The sequence below is a fragment of the Capricornis sumatraensis genome, chromosome 5 (genome assembly GCF_032405125.1).
Source record: "Capricornis sumatraensis isolate serow.1 chromosome 5, serow.2, whole genome shotgun sequence".
Classification (NCBI taxonomy): Eukaryota; Metazoa; Chordata; class Mammalia; order Artiodactyla; family Bovidae; genus Capricornis; species Capricornis sumatraensis.
The window spans coordinates 48,218,397-48,234,727 of record NC_091073.1 but is presented as its reverse complement, the minus strand read 5'-3'; the positions used below and the strand labels follow the sequence as shown (position 1 = coordinate 48,234,727).

Here is a 16,331-nt window from a genome sequence, read left to right as displayed (position 1 = left end):
TGGTTTAAAATTTTCTTTTATGTTATTCTTTTTTTTGCTTTCAGTGGATCAAATTTAGGAGCTGCTAGGTATATACAATTGTTAATGAAAACGTTTTTCTGTATCATTTACCTCACTTCATTGGTTTATTACTACTCAAAACATTAAAAAAGAGAATTCACACTGGAAAATTTCATTGATGCTTGCCTCTTAAATATACAAGAGTAATGCAACTAATGGTAAAAGAATCTTAAGTCACTTGGAGATGTAGAATACAAATCCTACAGATTTAAACTTCAGTTTCTGTTATTTCTTTTATTACATCATTACCACTTTTAAAATTTTGCCTAATTCCCATGGACAGCTAGGCGTAATTTAACTTGGAATTTTAAATTTTTTGTGTGTTGCTAATTAGAACTCTCGTGCATACTTTTATGTGGGAAGGAATTAAAATAACTGGTTTCAGAAACTGAGCTACTTCCTATTACATATTTCCATGTGAGCTATGAAAAGCTGTTAGCAAGGAGTCTCCAAAAACTTGCATCTGGTTAATACTCTGTACCTTATTTGTGAATTTTTACATACTATGTAATATGATGATAAAAAAGGTAGCTAGATGATATTTAAAATCCTTCCCAGTCCTGCCAATTTTATATTTTCCATTATTCAATTTCCAAATTCCTTTTTTTTTCTTATAATTCCCCTGCCCCTTTTCCCCTCGCTCTTATTTAATTTTTACCCCTGTAGCATATTCTCTCTTCTGAAATGGTTTCAGAAAACAATATGTATATACATATATGTATATATACATAAAAGAAAGTAGTTTTACAGTTTAAGGAGATTATCCATTTGTATTGTGAACTCTTTGAAGAAGAACATAAAGTATAAATTCTAGATTTTTTTCTGTAACTGGATTTAAGTAGATAAGATCCCCTCATTCTTTTCAGTATTTGTAAGTATTTCTAAAGTTTTAAATAATGAGATAAGTAGAATATTTTTTTCAAGATCCAGGTAAGACCAGGTAAGTAAATCCTTTTGCATCTACTTAATGAATTAGAGATCTGATAATGAACTATTTTTAAAAACTGAAAAATATTGACTTACATTTTATGTGTAATAGGTTCTCAAACTTTGAGTAAATTTAAATTGCATTATTCAGGTATTAAAACTGATATATTTTAACAGTAATTTCATATTGCTATAAATAAAATAATGCTTCATTAGGAATTAATTTTACTGTAGATAAAACTTGTGTATTTCTCTCTCTCTCTCTCTCTCTCTATAAAGGTAAACAGCCATATACCAGGAATAGGCTACCAGATTTTTGGAAATGCAATCTCTCTAATCCTGGGTTTAACTCCATTTGTTTTCCGACTCTCCCAAGCTACCGACTTGGATCAACTCACAGCACATTCTGCTTCAGAACTTTATATGATTGCATTTGGTTCTAATGAAGATGTTATAGTTCTTTCTATGGTTATAATAAGCTTTGTGGTTCGTGTGTCTCTTGTGTGGATTTTCTTTTTTTTGCTCTGTGTAGCAGAAAGAACTTATAAACAGGTGAGTATAATATGGACACCTCAGTAGAGAATTTTATCCTTTTCATAATATTCATGGTATTCCTGAAGTATTTAAGTGTTTCATTAAATCATTTTGACATGCTAATTATTTCCCCATTTTGTTTTTATAATAGTCAACCAAATAAAACCATAATGACTTCTATTTTGTTATTTTTTGTTTTTATGTGGTAATCTACTTGAAAATTAATTTTTATTTTAATCTTTTTTAGCGATTACTTTTTGCAAAACTCTTTGGACATTTAACATCGGCAAGGAGGGCTCGAAAATCTGAGGTTCCCCATTTCCGATTGAAGAAAGTACAGAATATAAAAATGTGGCTCTCTCTCCGATCCTATCTTAAGGTAGAATGGTAGTGATAAAAGTACTCTTAACGTGCTGGCTCCCTCTCATAGTTCCAATTCTTTGTCAGTATGTATGTATGTCTAGATTTATAGTCAGATTTGTACTTACATGGTGCTATGTGGCCACGTCTAGTGTTCATTTTGATCCATTTGCAGAAATTCAAAATGTTTAACTGGTTCTTTACAGTAAAAGATCTGAAGTCCAGAAGACTTAAATGCATTTTAGGTAGATGATTCAAGATCAGATTGTTCTAAATTTATTTTTGTTCATAAATCTCACCAACTACTACTACTCCACAAGCCAGCAGAGGGAGCCCACTGCTTAAAAAAGGAAATTAAAAAAAAAAAATCTGTCAATGAGCTGCCTCACTGAGGTGATCTATTACTATTTGAAAACTTTAGCTTCCAATTCTAAGCCATCCTTTTCATGCCATTCTTTTCCTTTAATCTTTTAAAATAGCTTTCCTAATTATGGAATTAAGATATAAAAGCTCAGGAGGGAAATGGGAAACATCTGAATTAGTTTTAGGAAAACATTTTTTATGAGGATTATTTCTTTGTTGCATACTCATTGTGTATGGAGTAATCATAGCTTAATAAAATTGACCTAAAGGCCGACTATCCTCTGACATGCTTAGATCTTTAATGACTTTTATTTTGAGGTAACAAGGAAAAAGTAGAAAAATTTTGCAGTATTTGTCTCCACTTCTGTTTAAAAAAATTCATTATGCTGTTTATTTAACTTGTTAAACTCAGCTAAGTTAGTCTTCATTGGGTAATGCCACAGATCAGTGTAGATTGTTTTTTCTCACTGTGACACCGCTGGAAGGATGGATATGATCCTTGTTACCTGTCTTAGTGAGAAGCCACCTAAAATTTGCTCTCCATATCATCCCTGAGCAGGTATTGCATTTTTTTATGCATTGATTATTTTAGTCAGTAAACATTCATTTAATGTTAACCATGTGCCATTCACTATTGATGAGATGAAACTCCCTGCCATTAGGAGCTCATTCTTCAGTGAGGGAAACATGTAACCCTAGGTCTAGGAATTATCCTGAGTACTGACTTCCTCTTTTGCATTTCCAGCATTCAGTTTGTTCAGTTCCCACCCTTTCTGTTTCCAAAATGTATCTCAAATCCATTTACTTCTCTCTCTGTTTTTATTTCCCCAACCTAATTGCAGCCACCAGTTATCTCCTGTATTGGATTACTGCAGTTTCGTCTTATATGGCCTCTCAGCATTCCTGTATCCTCCTTTTAATATTTTCCTCAGTTTGCTGCCAGTTTGACCATATTCTTAAAACCTTCTGAAAATTCTCCATTGATCTTAGGATGTAGAACCAAATCTTAATAGGCTTTTAATGCCCTTCGTGACTCAGCTCCTGCAGATAGCCTGTCCCTCTTGTCTCATTTTGAAATACTTTCCTCCCTGCATTCCAGCCAGACTACACTGCTTCAATGCTTTGAATGTACTGTGATCTTTTCTGTTTTACACTCTTGCACTTGCTTTTCCTTCTACCAATAACACTGCCGTGTGCCATCATGCTACTGCACCCTACTTTGGTGTAAATATCACTTCCTTGGAGAGATCTTCCCAGGCCTACACAATCTTCCTGAGAGTTAGGAGTATGGGCCTGGGAAGATCTCTGTAAGGAAATGATATTTGTACCAAACTTGTCACCAGTGTTGTGAAAGCATTCTATACCTTTCCGTCATAGCTCTCATCACAACTTGCACGTATATCTGTCTCTGTGACCTTGATGTTTGACTCCTTGTCTGTTTTGTTCTCTACTATGTTTCCACCATCTAGCACTGTCCCTCATTCTGAGCAGGTTTCAAAAAACCTGTTGAATAAATAGTTAGTGTTTGACAAAATGGAATATTTGGGATTTATCCTTCTACAAATTCTAGGCTATATATTCACCATTTTTCATGGTGTTGCCAATCCTCAGGCAATAATAACAGTTTATAATTAAAATTCATCTCACAAATCAGGTATATTTGCAATGTCATAAGCTATGGTCAGTGTGCAGTGATAGATCAGTACCTTAATTGAAAGCATGGAATTAGCTGCTAATTAGTAAATATATTTAAAAGTGTTTTCACTTTTCTCCCCCCAGCGTCGAGGTCCTCAGCGATCAGTTGATGTCATAGTTTCATCTGCTTTCTTGTTGACTATCTCAGTTGTATTTATCTGTTGTGCCCAGGTGAGTTAATTTATTTTGTGTAGAACTTAGATAATCAGATCTATAAATATTCAGCCTCCAAGGCTTTCTAATAATAAACAAAGTAATAAGTAATTTGAAATTGAATTTTTACAGTTTATTTTTTTTCAGTAGAGTAAGTAAATGCATCTTACTTATTCACGTGATGAATAATAACTAACTTATTTTCAGGGGTCTATTAATTGAACATAAAATAGTTTTTGTCTACAATTCACCTTTATTTCCCAAAACAAACTGATGAGTGTCTAGAGTTATGAAATTTTGCAGACTATTTTCCATGATCTCTGCTTTATTCACATTTAATATTAACTTTTATTTTATACCTGAGTATATCACTGTGACTTGACCGCCTCATCTCTGAAAAAAGAATTCTCATTGACCAAGATTAGTCGGGAAGCACAAAAGTATCTCAGGATATAGTCTATGCTATGAAATTTAAACTTCCGTTTCAAGTAATAAGACATGCTGGATTACCTGAAAATTCTTCTGGTTTAAAACATACAATACTGGGGGGAAAAAACCCAGCATCTTAATATGTATAAGTGAGGTGTTTTATAAATATACATATTGCTTGTATATTTGAGTTTATAACACAGTAAGGGGCCAAAAATGAGGATAAAAGTGAAAAACAGAGCAGTTAAGTATATGTGTTAATGTTAGGTTGAAGTGCTTTGTTTGTGTTAGTATGTGAAAGACTTGAGATTTTATGCCCATTTGAGGACAGGAGATGAGGCCTTGATCTGCTGTCCTTCCTTATACAGATGCTGCAAGGCCAAAACCCTCGAAGGCCTGCAGTCTCAGTGAAGAGGTGCAGTAAGAACAAGGCTGCCCAACAGCACAGGAAGACAGTAGGGAGCTTGGCCAGTTTTGCCAGTGTTCTGGCCAAGGAGGCAGAGAAAGTCTCTCCTAAGAATATATAAGTGTAGGTCAGCTTTTAATACAGATTCAGGGTTCAAGTGTACATTACAGATATTGTCTTGTAGCCGCTGTGTCAAGAAGTTTATATAACAAGATCCTAGACTCCTGGATACCTGAAAGAAGCTAAGCCAAGACTGTTCTTGGGGAACATCAACCCTAATCCTCACAGAATTTGCACAGTTAAAGCCCCATCAGGTCTCAGAACACATGAAAAAACTTTATAGCATGAGTGAGTCAACAAATTAACACACAGCAGGAGTACATCTCCGGCAACTTCAGATCTGATCAGATAGAAACTATAAGCTTGTTTAAAATGACTGAAGATGTAGATAACACTATTAAAAAAAAGGGCAGATAGATTTGAAAAATACCCAAGCATTGCTTCATAGAAGTAAAAAAAAAAAAGTCACTGACATTAAAACCACAACAAACAGAAGAAACAGCAAATTGAAGACAAAGATAATTGGTGAGCTGGGAGGTGGAAGAAATTAGCCAGAATATAGAACAGAGATGAAGAGATGGAAATATGAAAAGAAGATCTAACATGTATGTAACAGGAATTTCATATTGAAAGAAGAGAGAGAGCAATATTTGGAGAGATGATGACTTAAGAGTTTTTCTGAATTAGTAGAAGACATTAATTTTCAGGTTTAGGAAGGATAAGAACAAGAAGCCACAGTAAAAACAAATTGACACTTGGATACATTATAGAGATACAGCAGTAGAGATACTGCAGAACACCAGAAAACAGAGAAATCTAACCCAATCAAAAGGAAGAAGACTGGTTTCTTTACTCACAATTGCTTGTTGCATTTCAGTCTTTTCTTCAGGGTTTTATTTCCATGTTCCTGAAGTACATCCTGCAGTATTTTTGTCTCTAATGAACATAAAATCTATTTCTGTCAACAAAAGACACATGGAACATAATAACATTGTCAAGTTTTAAATGTAAAAAGATAGAAAAATACATTGCAGATAAATACTAGCCAAGAGAAAGCTGGTGAAGTAACGTTAATAGCAGATGAAATAGACTGTAATCTAAGACGTATTACTGGGATAGAGAGAAACCTGAAAAAGTTTGAAGAATTGTTAGTCAGGAAGATCTAACAATTCTAGAATTGTATGTATGTTATCAAATAACTTCAGTCTTATCTATATACAGCCTAAATCAATAGCACTGTAGTGAGGAATTGACAAAATGCCACATTGGGAGCTTTGAACACATTCCTTTCATTATTGATGAAGCAGACAAAAATATGAAGACATGTATCTAAACAAGACAGTTAAAATTTTATTCTGAAATTGGACAATACATACTCTTCAGACACAGAACAGTTTATTAAACTTTCCCATGTACTAGGTGACAAAATGATTCTCAACTGATACTATACAGACCTCTAGTTATATACTAGAGGTAGAAAACAATGACAGCAAAAAGAAAACCATGCATTTGGAAATTTCAAAACACACTTAAAGATAGCAGTGTTTAAAAAGAAAACTCACAGTATTAAACTGAAATAGTTGAGAATTTTTTAAAAAAGAATAGTAGTGTATATTAATGTCATTAAAGTTAAAAGCTTCTGTGGACAGTTTTGTAGAAATATTAATTAAAACTGACTCAAAAAGTAACTGAAGAGCTGGGAAGACCCTGTAGCCATATAGCAGTATTGATTCAGTAGTTTGAAAATCAGCTACAGACCCATGTGATTTTTACAGATGAATTTTGCAAGATGTTTTAATAAACAAGTAACCCTAATCCTACGCAAAAGATCTAGGGAGTAGAAAAAGGGAATATTCCCCCAACTCATTTTATGTACTTCATGTAACTTTGTTACCAAACCAGAGAGACAGTATGAACACAGGAAGCAGTCAACCAGCTTAGATGCAGAAATACTCAGAAGATGAAGCCAGCAGTTAATAACAGTAAATATGCCATGACCTAGACAGCCTATCCCTCCAGTTATCCAGTTTGAACTCCTTTAGTTGATTAAAGGAGAAATCATCTGATCATCTCAATAGATACAGAAAACAAATTGGTAAATTTCAATAGGAGAGTCATAATATAGTGACTGAAAAGTACTGTTCTTAATTTGATAAATAAAAAATCTTTCAAAAACTGGAGCAAACATTGTACATATGATATTTATTATCTTCGAGATACTTTAAAATCAGGAATGAGATGAGTGGCCTCTTTATCACTTCTAGTTAAGAAAGGTGCTAACCAGTGAAGATAGGGAAAAGAAAGAAATTGTATAAAGATTGGAAAAGAAAAAAAAAATTGAATATGGATGTCTATGTACAATATTCTAGTAACTTTCCAGACAAATTATTAAAAACATGACACATTTTTTTAGAAGTGCAAGATCAATAAAAATGGATATAACCTCAATATAAAAGAATCAGTTTTGTTTCTTTAAGTCAGAAATCAGCAAACTTTTTCTATAAAGGTCCGGACTAAATATTTCAGACTTTTACCTGATACATTCAGTCTCTCATATATTCTTCTCTCCTGCCTCTCCCTAAAAATTGTTAAGTATTAAAAAAAGCACCATAAATGACAAAAGAGAGTCTGTGAAAAAATACTGGCAAAATACATGGTTTAAATAGCTTTGTTAATCACAATAAATAAATAGGCTTCCCTGGTGGCTCAGACGGTAAAGCGTCTGCCTGCAATACAGGAGACCTGGGTTTGATCCCTGGGTTGGGAAGATGCCCTGGAGAAGGAAATGGCAACCCACTCCAGTACTCTTGCCTAGAAAATTCCATGGACTGAGGAGCCTGGTAGGCTACAGTCCATGGGATCGCAAAGAGTCAGACACGACTTTAGCTTTGTTAATCACAATAAGTAAATAACTTCAATAAATCAATAAAAACAGACAACCTAATAGAAAAAGTTAGATACAGAATTTAAAAAGATAACTTAGAGAAGAGGAAACCCAGTGACCAGTAAGCATATGAAACATACTCATCCTCCCTAAGTAATGTGGAAAAGTAAAAGGAAAAGAGTAAGAGAACAGTTTACACCCATTAGAATGGCAGGTGTTAAGAAGTCGAATAATACCTAGTTTGGACAGATATGAAGGCAAAGGGAACTCTGATCTGCTGCTGAGAGTATAAATTGGCACAACTGTTTTTCAGAGACAAATTTGTAATATCTGCTAACACTGAATGTGTGACTATCCAAGGCTTTAGCAGTTTTACTCCTAGATATTAACTCCTCAAGAAGGTCTTACATGTGCACAAGAAGACCAGGAGAGGCAGAAGAGAATATTTATTGCAGCATAGTTTGCAGTGAGGAAATTGGCAGCCCAGTGAATGTTAATTGGTAGAGTAGGCAAATCCACTGTGGTTGATTCTTTTACTATAATACCTTGCAGTAGTTAGAATGAATGAATTTAAGCTTAATGAATCATGGATAAACTTTGAAAACAAAATCCAGTAGATTAAAAAGCAAATTGAAGAATGATAAGGTCAATGTGATAGCATTTATACAAATTCCAGCATACATATAACATAGTATAAGCATAAATACCTAGCTAACTATAAAAGCTGAGTGGAAAAGGTAAATACAAAAGTCATTACCCTTACAGAGGGGTGAGGAAGAAGGGCAGTGATAAAAAGAACAGTTTAAAGGGGCTTCCTTTGAATCTTTACTCTTATTTTTTTGAAAATCTAAAAAATATTGCAAGATATTAAGATTTAATGAAAGTAAATATATGGGTTTTGATTATATAATACTCAGTACCTTTCATGTGCTTGCAATATTTCCTAAGAAATGTCAAATGTTTGAAAAATGTAATACTATATCCATGATCTATCTGTATGAAGTAAAATTTTACTTTCTTTTAAAGAAGAAATTTTTGAATCACATTTTTCTTCGTATTGCCTTTTCCTTACATTTTTAGTTGCTTCATGTACATGAGATCTTCCTTGATTGTCACTACAATTGGGAACTGGTAATCTGGTGCATCTCGTTAACACTTTTTCTCCTAAGATTTGTTACCCTTGGATCAGAAACAAGTAAAAAATATAGCAATACCTCAATATTACTTACTGAACAGGTGAGAATTCGTGTTAATTGTTATAAATTAATGTCTGATACCAACATGTTAAAATTAAAAGTTTTCATTTACTTCAGAATTTTTCAGGAACCTCTGTTAAGACCATTTGTGTTGCAGAGCAAAACTTGAAATTTGGTAGAGCACAAAACTTTCTTCAGTGTTCTGCCTTGATACAGATTTCAAGTCTAAGCTATTGTTTCTGTGTCTCATTTTCATTTGATAAGCAGGAAATACCGTTTGTAGAAATGATGGATTTTAAATCATTGTTGGGATATGTTTGCATTGCAGTGTAGCAGAGCCATATTTGAATAAGCATAAACTTTTATTTGCTAGAAAGTGTAAAGCCTAATAATTTTGATGCTTAACTTTATTTTATATGAATTTAAAAAAGTGTTTTCCTTATTTCATAGGAATATTTAAACAAACTTATTTCTAGTGAACTTGTGGAATATTTTTGTCAGGAATAGTTTGATTTTTAGAAATTCGTAACCCTGTCAAACCAAGTCAGTTAGAAGGAAAGGGGAAAGTAGGAAACAAACCAACTGATTTACTTTACTCTGCTGCTGCTGCTAAGTCGCTTCAGTCGTGTCCGACTCTGTGCGACCCTATAGACGGCAGCCCACCAGGCTGCCCCATCCCTGGGATTCTCCAGGCAAGAACGCTGGAGTGGGCTGCCATTTCCTTCTCCAATGCATGAAAGTGAAAAGTGAAAGTGAAGTCGCTCAGTTGTGTCCGACTCTTAGCGACCCCATGGACTGCAGCCTACCAGGCTCCTCCATCCACGGGATTTTCCAGGCAAGAGTCCTGGAGTGGGGCACCACTGCCTTCTCCATACTTTACTCTAGTTATTATTTATTTTCTGTGTTAATTTGGATCTGGGGCTAAACTGTTTCACATTTTAATAAAGAAATCCAGTGTTCCTTCTTTCAGCTTTCAGTTACATTTGAAAAGTTAAAAAAATATTATTTTCTTATAAAATATTTGCTGTAAGAAGTTAGGAATATATAGTTAAGTGTGAAGAAGAATATTAATATCACCTATACTCTTAATAATAGAGAACTACTGCTAATATTTTAGTAAATGTTTTTCAGTTCCTCTTAAAAATGAGTATTTGTTATAATTTTAAGTTTATTTAATTGTTCATTCTTTTTTAATAAAAGATAAACCTCTACTTGAAAATGGAAAAGAAACCTAACAAAAAGGAGGAATTGACACTAGTGAACAATGTTTTAAAACTGGCTACTAAATTGCTAAAGGTAAGAGTGAAATGAAAATGGACATCATGTAGAAAATGCTGTTCTAACTTTTCTTACTGTTTTGTTTGTAGATCCTAATTTGTGTTTGGTTTTCAGGATTATTGAAGATGTTTTCCAAATTATTTTTGAGCACATTCATGCAGTTTACATTTTATTTCTCATTGAAAAGCTAATCAAAGTAATTCAGATCATTTTATTTTGAACTTTTATTCAGTTTTGAAATTTTAAGTCTCTTAATAATGTTTAGAATATTGTAGAAGTTGGCATCTTTGGAAGTTTTTGCATCCTAGAACTTAAAATAGATTTTAAAAAAGATTTGATGTTAATTTGCTAATTTTTTTTTTTTTCATTTTGTATTTCTCAAAGCAGTCTACTGTTTACTTGGCCTGAGTTGGTTTAAAAAGTAGTAATACATTATCACTGTAATAATTATATATCACCAATAAATAAATTTTCAAAGCTTTTTTGGGTAGCAATCAAAAATAATATAATTTCAGTATATTTCATCTCATAACTGTAACTCTTTCAGTTCAGTTGCTCAGTCATGTCCGACTCTGCGACCCCATGAACTGCAGCACGCCAGGCCTCCCTGTCCATCACCAACTCCCGGAGCCCACCCAGACCCATGTCCATTGAGTTGGTGATGCCATCCAACCATCTCATTCTGTCGTCCCCTTCTCCTCCTGCCCTCAATCTTTCCCAACATCAGGGTCTTTTCCAGTGAGTCAGTTCTTCGCATCAGGTGGCCAAAGTATTGGAGTTTTAGCTTCAACATTAGTCCTTCCAATGAACACCCAGGACTGATCTCCTTCAGAATGGACTGGTTGGATCTCCTTGCAGTCCAAGGGACTCTCAAGAGTCTTCTCCAACACCACAGTTCAAAAGCATCAATTCTTTTGGGCTCAGCTTTCTTCACCATCCAACTCTCACATCCATACATGACCACTGGAAAAACCATAGCCTTGACTAGATGGACCTTTGTTGGCAAAGTAATGTCTCTGCTTTTTAATATGCTGTCTAGGTTTGTCATAACTTTCCTTCCAAGGAGTAAGCATCTTTTAATTTCATGGCTGCAGTCACCATCTGCAGTGATTGTGGAGTGCAGAAAAATAAAGTCAGCCACTGTTTCCCCATCTCTTTGCCATGAAGTGATGAGACCAGATGCCATGATCTTCGTTTTCTGAATGTTGAGCTTTAAGCCAACTTTTTTACTCTCCTCTTTCACTTTCATCAGAGGCTCTTTAGTTCCTCTTCACTTTCTGCCATAAGGGTGGTGTCATCTGCATATCTGAGGTTATTGATATTTCTCCCGGCAATCTTGATTCCAGCTTGTGCTTCTTCCAGCCCAGTGTTTCTCATGATGTACTCTGTATATAAGTTAAATAAGTAGGGTGTCAATATACAGCCTTGACGTACTCCTTTTCCTATTTGGAACCAGTCTGTTGTTCCATGTCCGTTTCTAACTGTTGCTTCCTGACCTGCATACAGGTTTCTCAAGAGGCAGGTCAGGTCGTCTGGTATTCCCTCTTTGGAGGTAATTTAATAAAATATCATTATCACTGCAGTGTTAATAATTCCTTTCTTTCTTAAAAGGAAACCATTTTTTAAAAAATCTCTGTTTCTGTAACAAATTAAATGGAAAGTTTAGAATTGTTTATAAGGTGTTCATAGAATAGTAGGAAATTAGTTGTGTCTCAATGCTATGGTTACTTCTTCAGTTAACTAAAATGCATTAACTGACTATAGATTGTGCCTCACAGTATATTAGGCACTGAAAAGGGTCAGAGGAGTTAGGTGGGTTTTGTTTTTGTTTTTTTCCAGTTTATTTAATTTTGGCTATGCTGGGTATTTGTTGCAGCATGGGCTTTTCTCTAGTTGTAGTGAGCAGGGACCCCTTTCTGGTTGTGGTGAGCAGTCTTCTCTTTGCGGTGGCTTCTCTTTTTGTGGAGTATAGGCTGTTGAGCGCATGGGCTTCAGTAGTTGCCAGTCCCGCTCTCTAGAGCACGGCTCATTAGATGTGGCAAATGAGCTTAGTTGCTCTGCAGCATGTGGGATCTTCCCAGACCAGAGCTCAAACCTATGTCTCCTACTTTGGTAGACAGATTTTTTACCACTGAGCCACCAGGGAAGCTCTGGGTGAGTTTTTGACACATAAATATTGAGTATCTTAAGAGTCTAGGCACTATGCTAACTAGGAGAAGGCTCTAAAGTTGAGACTTCATGTGAGCAGCTTCATTTGCAAAATGGAGAGAAATACAAAGTTAACCAAAAAACAAAACACATCAGTGTGATCTTTTTTGGTCAAACATAGTCTTCTGTTCAGAACCTGGGACAAAATATAGATTGCTCCTTCTTTCTCTTTCTTCACAGCCAAGAAATTCTTGGGCCCATTGACTCACACTCTCAAATATTGTCCAGTTCATCCTCTTTTTCCTGCCAATACTGCTGTAAGTCAGACCCACATCATTTTCACTTGAGCTCCTGATAAACTGAACTCTGAGGGCTTCTTCCTTCTGGTCTTGCTGCTCTCTAATCTGTATTTCTCACATGCACATCTGATATACTACTCCCCAAATTAAATTCCTCTTGTGCCAATCTCCTGTCATACTTTGCCTAAAGAATGACCCTTACCTAAGTAGCCATTTTTATAAAATTTATCCTTGCCTCGTATAACCTGTAGCAATTCAAAGGTGCCATGTTCTTGTGTCTTGGGGAATACCTTCTCTCCTCCCATGGACTAAGTTGCAGGAACATCTTCAACTCTGGCCCTCTGCCATTTATACATATTTCTTTTGTGGGACACATAGTTGAATTATATCTTTGCTTGTCTATTAGACTGCAAGGTCCTTCAGCATGAGGACTGAATCTTAACTTTTCCAGAGTCTGCCATGGTGCCTAGCATATATAGAACTTTACTTAAATGTTTGAGTCAGTGAATCAATTAATGAATCTATGCGTTTGAAAATTATCTCAAAGGGGGATTATATATCTATGCATATATGTATGTATATGTGTGTGTATCTGTGTATAGACAGAAAATTTGGCTAAATAAATTTCTAATTCTTATGCAAAAATATATTGTTCTCTTTCTCTTTCCATTTCTATTGTTATAGTGAAAAGTATTCTTTAACCTTATAGCTACCAGACCAATAGTTATTAGTCATTCATTTGGGACAGAAATTGGAGTTACAAATTTAGATTATAGATTTCTTTTAAATGAAAGTTACTTTCTCCTAAGAAAACCTAAAAGTAAATTTACTTACTTCAGGTTTAACCAAGTTTATTCTAAGACTATCATGATTTGTAACTGTCTTTTGAAACAGTGTTTATAAAAATTCTCTTTGCATATTGCCCTGAATTAGTTTAACTAATAATTCTCAATGAATCTGGGTTCATGGTTTTTTCCTCTTCTACTAGGAATTGGACAGTCCCTTTAGACTATATGGACTTACAATGAATCCACTGCTTTATAACATCACCCAGGTTGTCATCCTGTCAGCTGTTTCTGGTGTTATCAGTGACTTGCTTGGATTTAATTTAAAGGTAAGGGCTTGCAGGTATTTTTAAATTTCTTAGTACCCTATTACATTTTCATGATGTTTATTTCACCCTAACACTTTGAGATCTCACATGTATAGTAATGGAGTCATTTTGGTTATATTATATACAATTAATGAAGATAACTTAACATTTAATTTCAAAGAATGATAAATATTCTTGGCTTATAATACTGATGGAGCTTCTCATTCAGAACAGTATTTGTTACAAATGGTACTCTTGGATAGGATAAGTGGAAGTGTTTATTTTTACTCATATATAAGATAAATCTAATTTAGATGATTTTTTAAAAAAGAGCCCTATTACTGGCTTTGGCCAAAAGCTATATTGTTTATCTATATAGCAATATATGCATCCTCCAACATGTGCAAAGCTGCTAGCAAATAAGGTGTAGAATGTTTATATTAACCGGTAGTAGATGTATATTGTCACTTTCCAGTTAGAGAAAGCAAGAGAAATTGGAGTCTCACTTTTTTATTTGTTTGAGGTGAATTCTTAAAAATAAAAGAATAAAAGAATTTAAAATAGTAGAACCTTCAGTTGTTAATGAATGAAATTTAGATAAAAAACAATATCATATGATATAACTTAATAAGTTGCAATATCAAAACTGGCTCTAATGGTCCCTATATGTATTATTTTTTCACTAGCTCTGGAAGATTAAATCATGACAATTCAGAGAAAAGAAGATGTAGCCTCTTTTCCAGAATAAGAGTACCAACTAAGCTGCCTGAAAGCAGTCACTGACTCTTTGCTTCAGGAATCTCAGCTGAGAAATCGAAGTGTTTACATCAGACTGTCCTGTGCAATTCTTATATTTATTTCACTTGTTCACTGTTTTTTACATTTATTTTAGTCTTTATATTTTATTTTTAGCATTGATATACTTAGTTGTTGAAAGGGTGATGAAACTGATGTCCAGATACTTGAGATCCTGGTAATTGCTCATAAAAAATGACAACAAATTGTGAGAATAGAAGCCATTGCTAAACACTGTTTCTCCATCAATGCCGTGACTTGCCTTACTTGAAGTAAACGTCTTTAACTTTGTAATCTTGCATTAGACTCAGCTAAACACATAAAACATTTTTATTCAGTAAATTAAGATCCAGTCCGGGTTTCTTTTGAGTTATTTTGGAACAATGCCAGGATCTAAACTGATTAAGCTGCAGTTTAAGCACCCTTCAGTATTAATATCTATGGTATTACACAACAGGTCAACAAGTGCTCTTTGATGATAAAACTCTTAATAGAGCAATAATTGTAAATGGTTACCATACTGTAAGATATTTTGATAAAAATAAATAGTAATAATTGTATTTATTTGAAACACTGGGCTGTTTGCACAGCTCCAACTGTGCATGCTCAAAATGTGCACTTTTAAAAATTATTACTTTTAATGTGTGTCTTTATATGGGGTGTACTATAATGTGTCTTTATAGCGTACTAGGGCATGATATGGTATCCTTTTGAGTGAGGTATATACTCATCTCACAAGTGAAGTGCCTATTGATATTACTCAAGTATGTTATGTTTACTCAAGTAAAATAATTTTCTCCCCATGGTACACTATTGTTTATGCTATTCATACCACACTCAAATGAACAACTTAAGAATAACATTAAGAAACAATCAGATATTCCTGATTGCTAGCTGTAAAACTATGTATGAGTTTTCAGGAAAAATAGCGATAGCTTGCAAATTCTGCTATCTAGTACATCCCCCTCCTCAACTCGCAGTTATATAAGGGCTATTTTAGATGCTTTTAACCTAGAAAGTAACCCCCTTCCTCCCCTCCAAATAATTTGCCAAGTGTCCAAATGAGAACTTATCTGTTGGCATGTTAGGTAAATAGGGCAACTATGATGGTATCTTACATTGGGCCTTGATTTTAAGTTGTTATATTTATACAATCAAATTTTAGGAGTTACATGAAATATGAAACGTTTTAGCAAACTTTTTTTTTTAAACTGGGTGTCTAGTTTTTAAAAGACTTTATTTGAAACAATCTAGAATTTTCTTGGTGCAAGTTGTATCATGTTGAATATCCTCACCTTTTTTTACCATGTTTTAGGGAATTTAAAATAATTAATTGTAAATGATTTATTTGACTGGTGCAGTTTTAATCCCCAAATCATAATCTTAAGATCAGGAATGTGTAGAGAACAGAGCCATATCATAACATCACTTTGCTCTCACCATTCCTTTTGATCAGCCTCAAATCAGCCTCATTGTATAGAAAACAAAAACATTTTGTTTTATTTGCCTATGTTCTAATATGTTTAATAATGACCAAAGTGCATTCTGAGTTTTTTCAAGGAATGTATTACTGGAGCTTTAAGAACATACTTTTTTTCTCCTGTGAAAAATTAGGCTTTGTCTGATATGTTTATTCTTCCTCTATTGTCTA

The 16,331-nt window shown here is 34.2% G+C and overlaps 1 protein-coding gene across 1 annotated transcript in view; it reads left to right on the top strand.

Moving 5' to 3' along the window:
* The window catches only part of PHTF2 (putative homeodomain transcription factor 2), an 89,375-nt gene extending 74,741 nt beyond the window's left edge, over positions 1-14,634 (top strand). Inside the window, exons 11-17 of the mRNA XM_068972391.1 lie at positions 1,267-1,539; positions 1,769-1,900; positions 4,024-4,110; positions 8,952-9,107; positions 10,268-10,363; positions 13,781-13,906; positions 14,572-14,634. Of these exons, the coding sequence (XP_068828492.1) occupies positions 1,267-1,539; positions 1,769-1,900; positions 4,024-4,110; positions 8,952-9,107; positions 10,268-10,363; positions 13,781-13,906; positions 14,572-14,592 (891 nt within the window). The 3' untranslated portion in view covers positions 14,593-14,634. The remainder of the gene's footprint in view (positions 1-1,266; positions 1,540-1,768; positions 1,901-4,023; positions 4,111-8,951; positions 9,108-10,267; positions 10,364-13,780; positions 13,907-14,571) is intronic.
* The last annotated feature ends 1,697 nt before the right edge of the window (positions 14,635-16,331 follow it).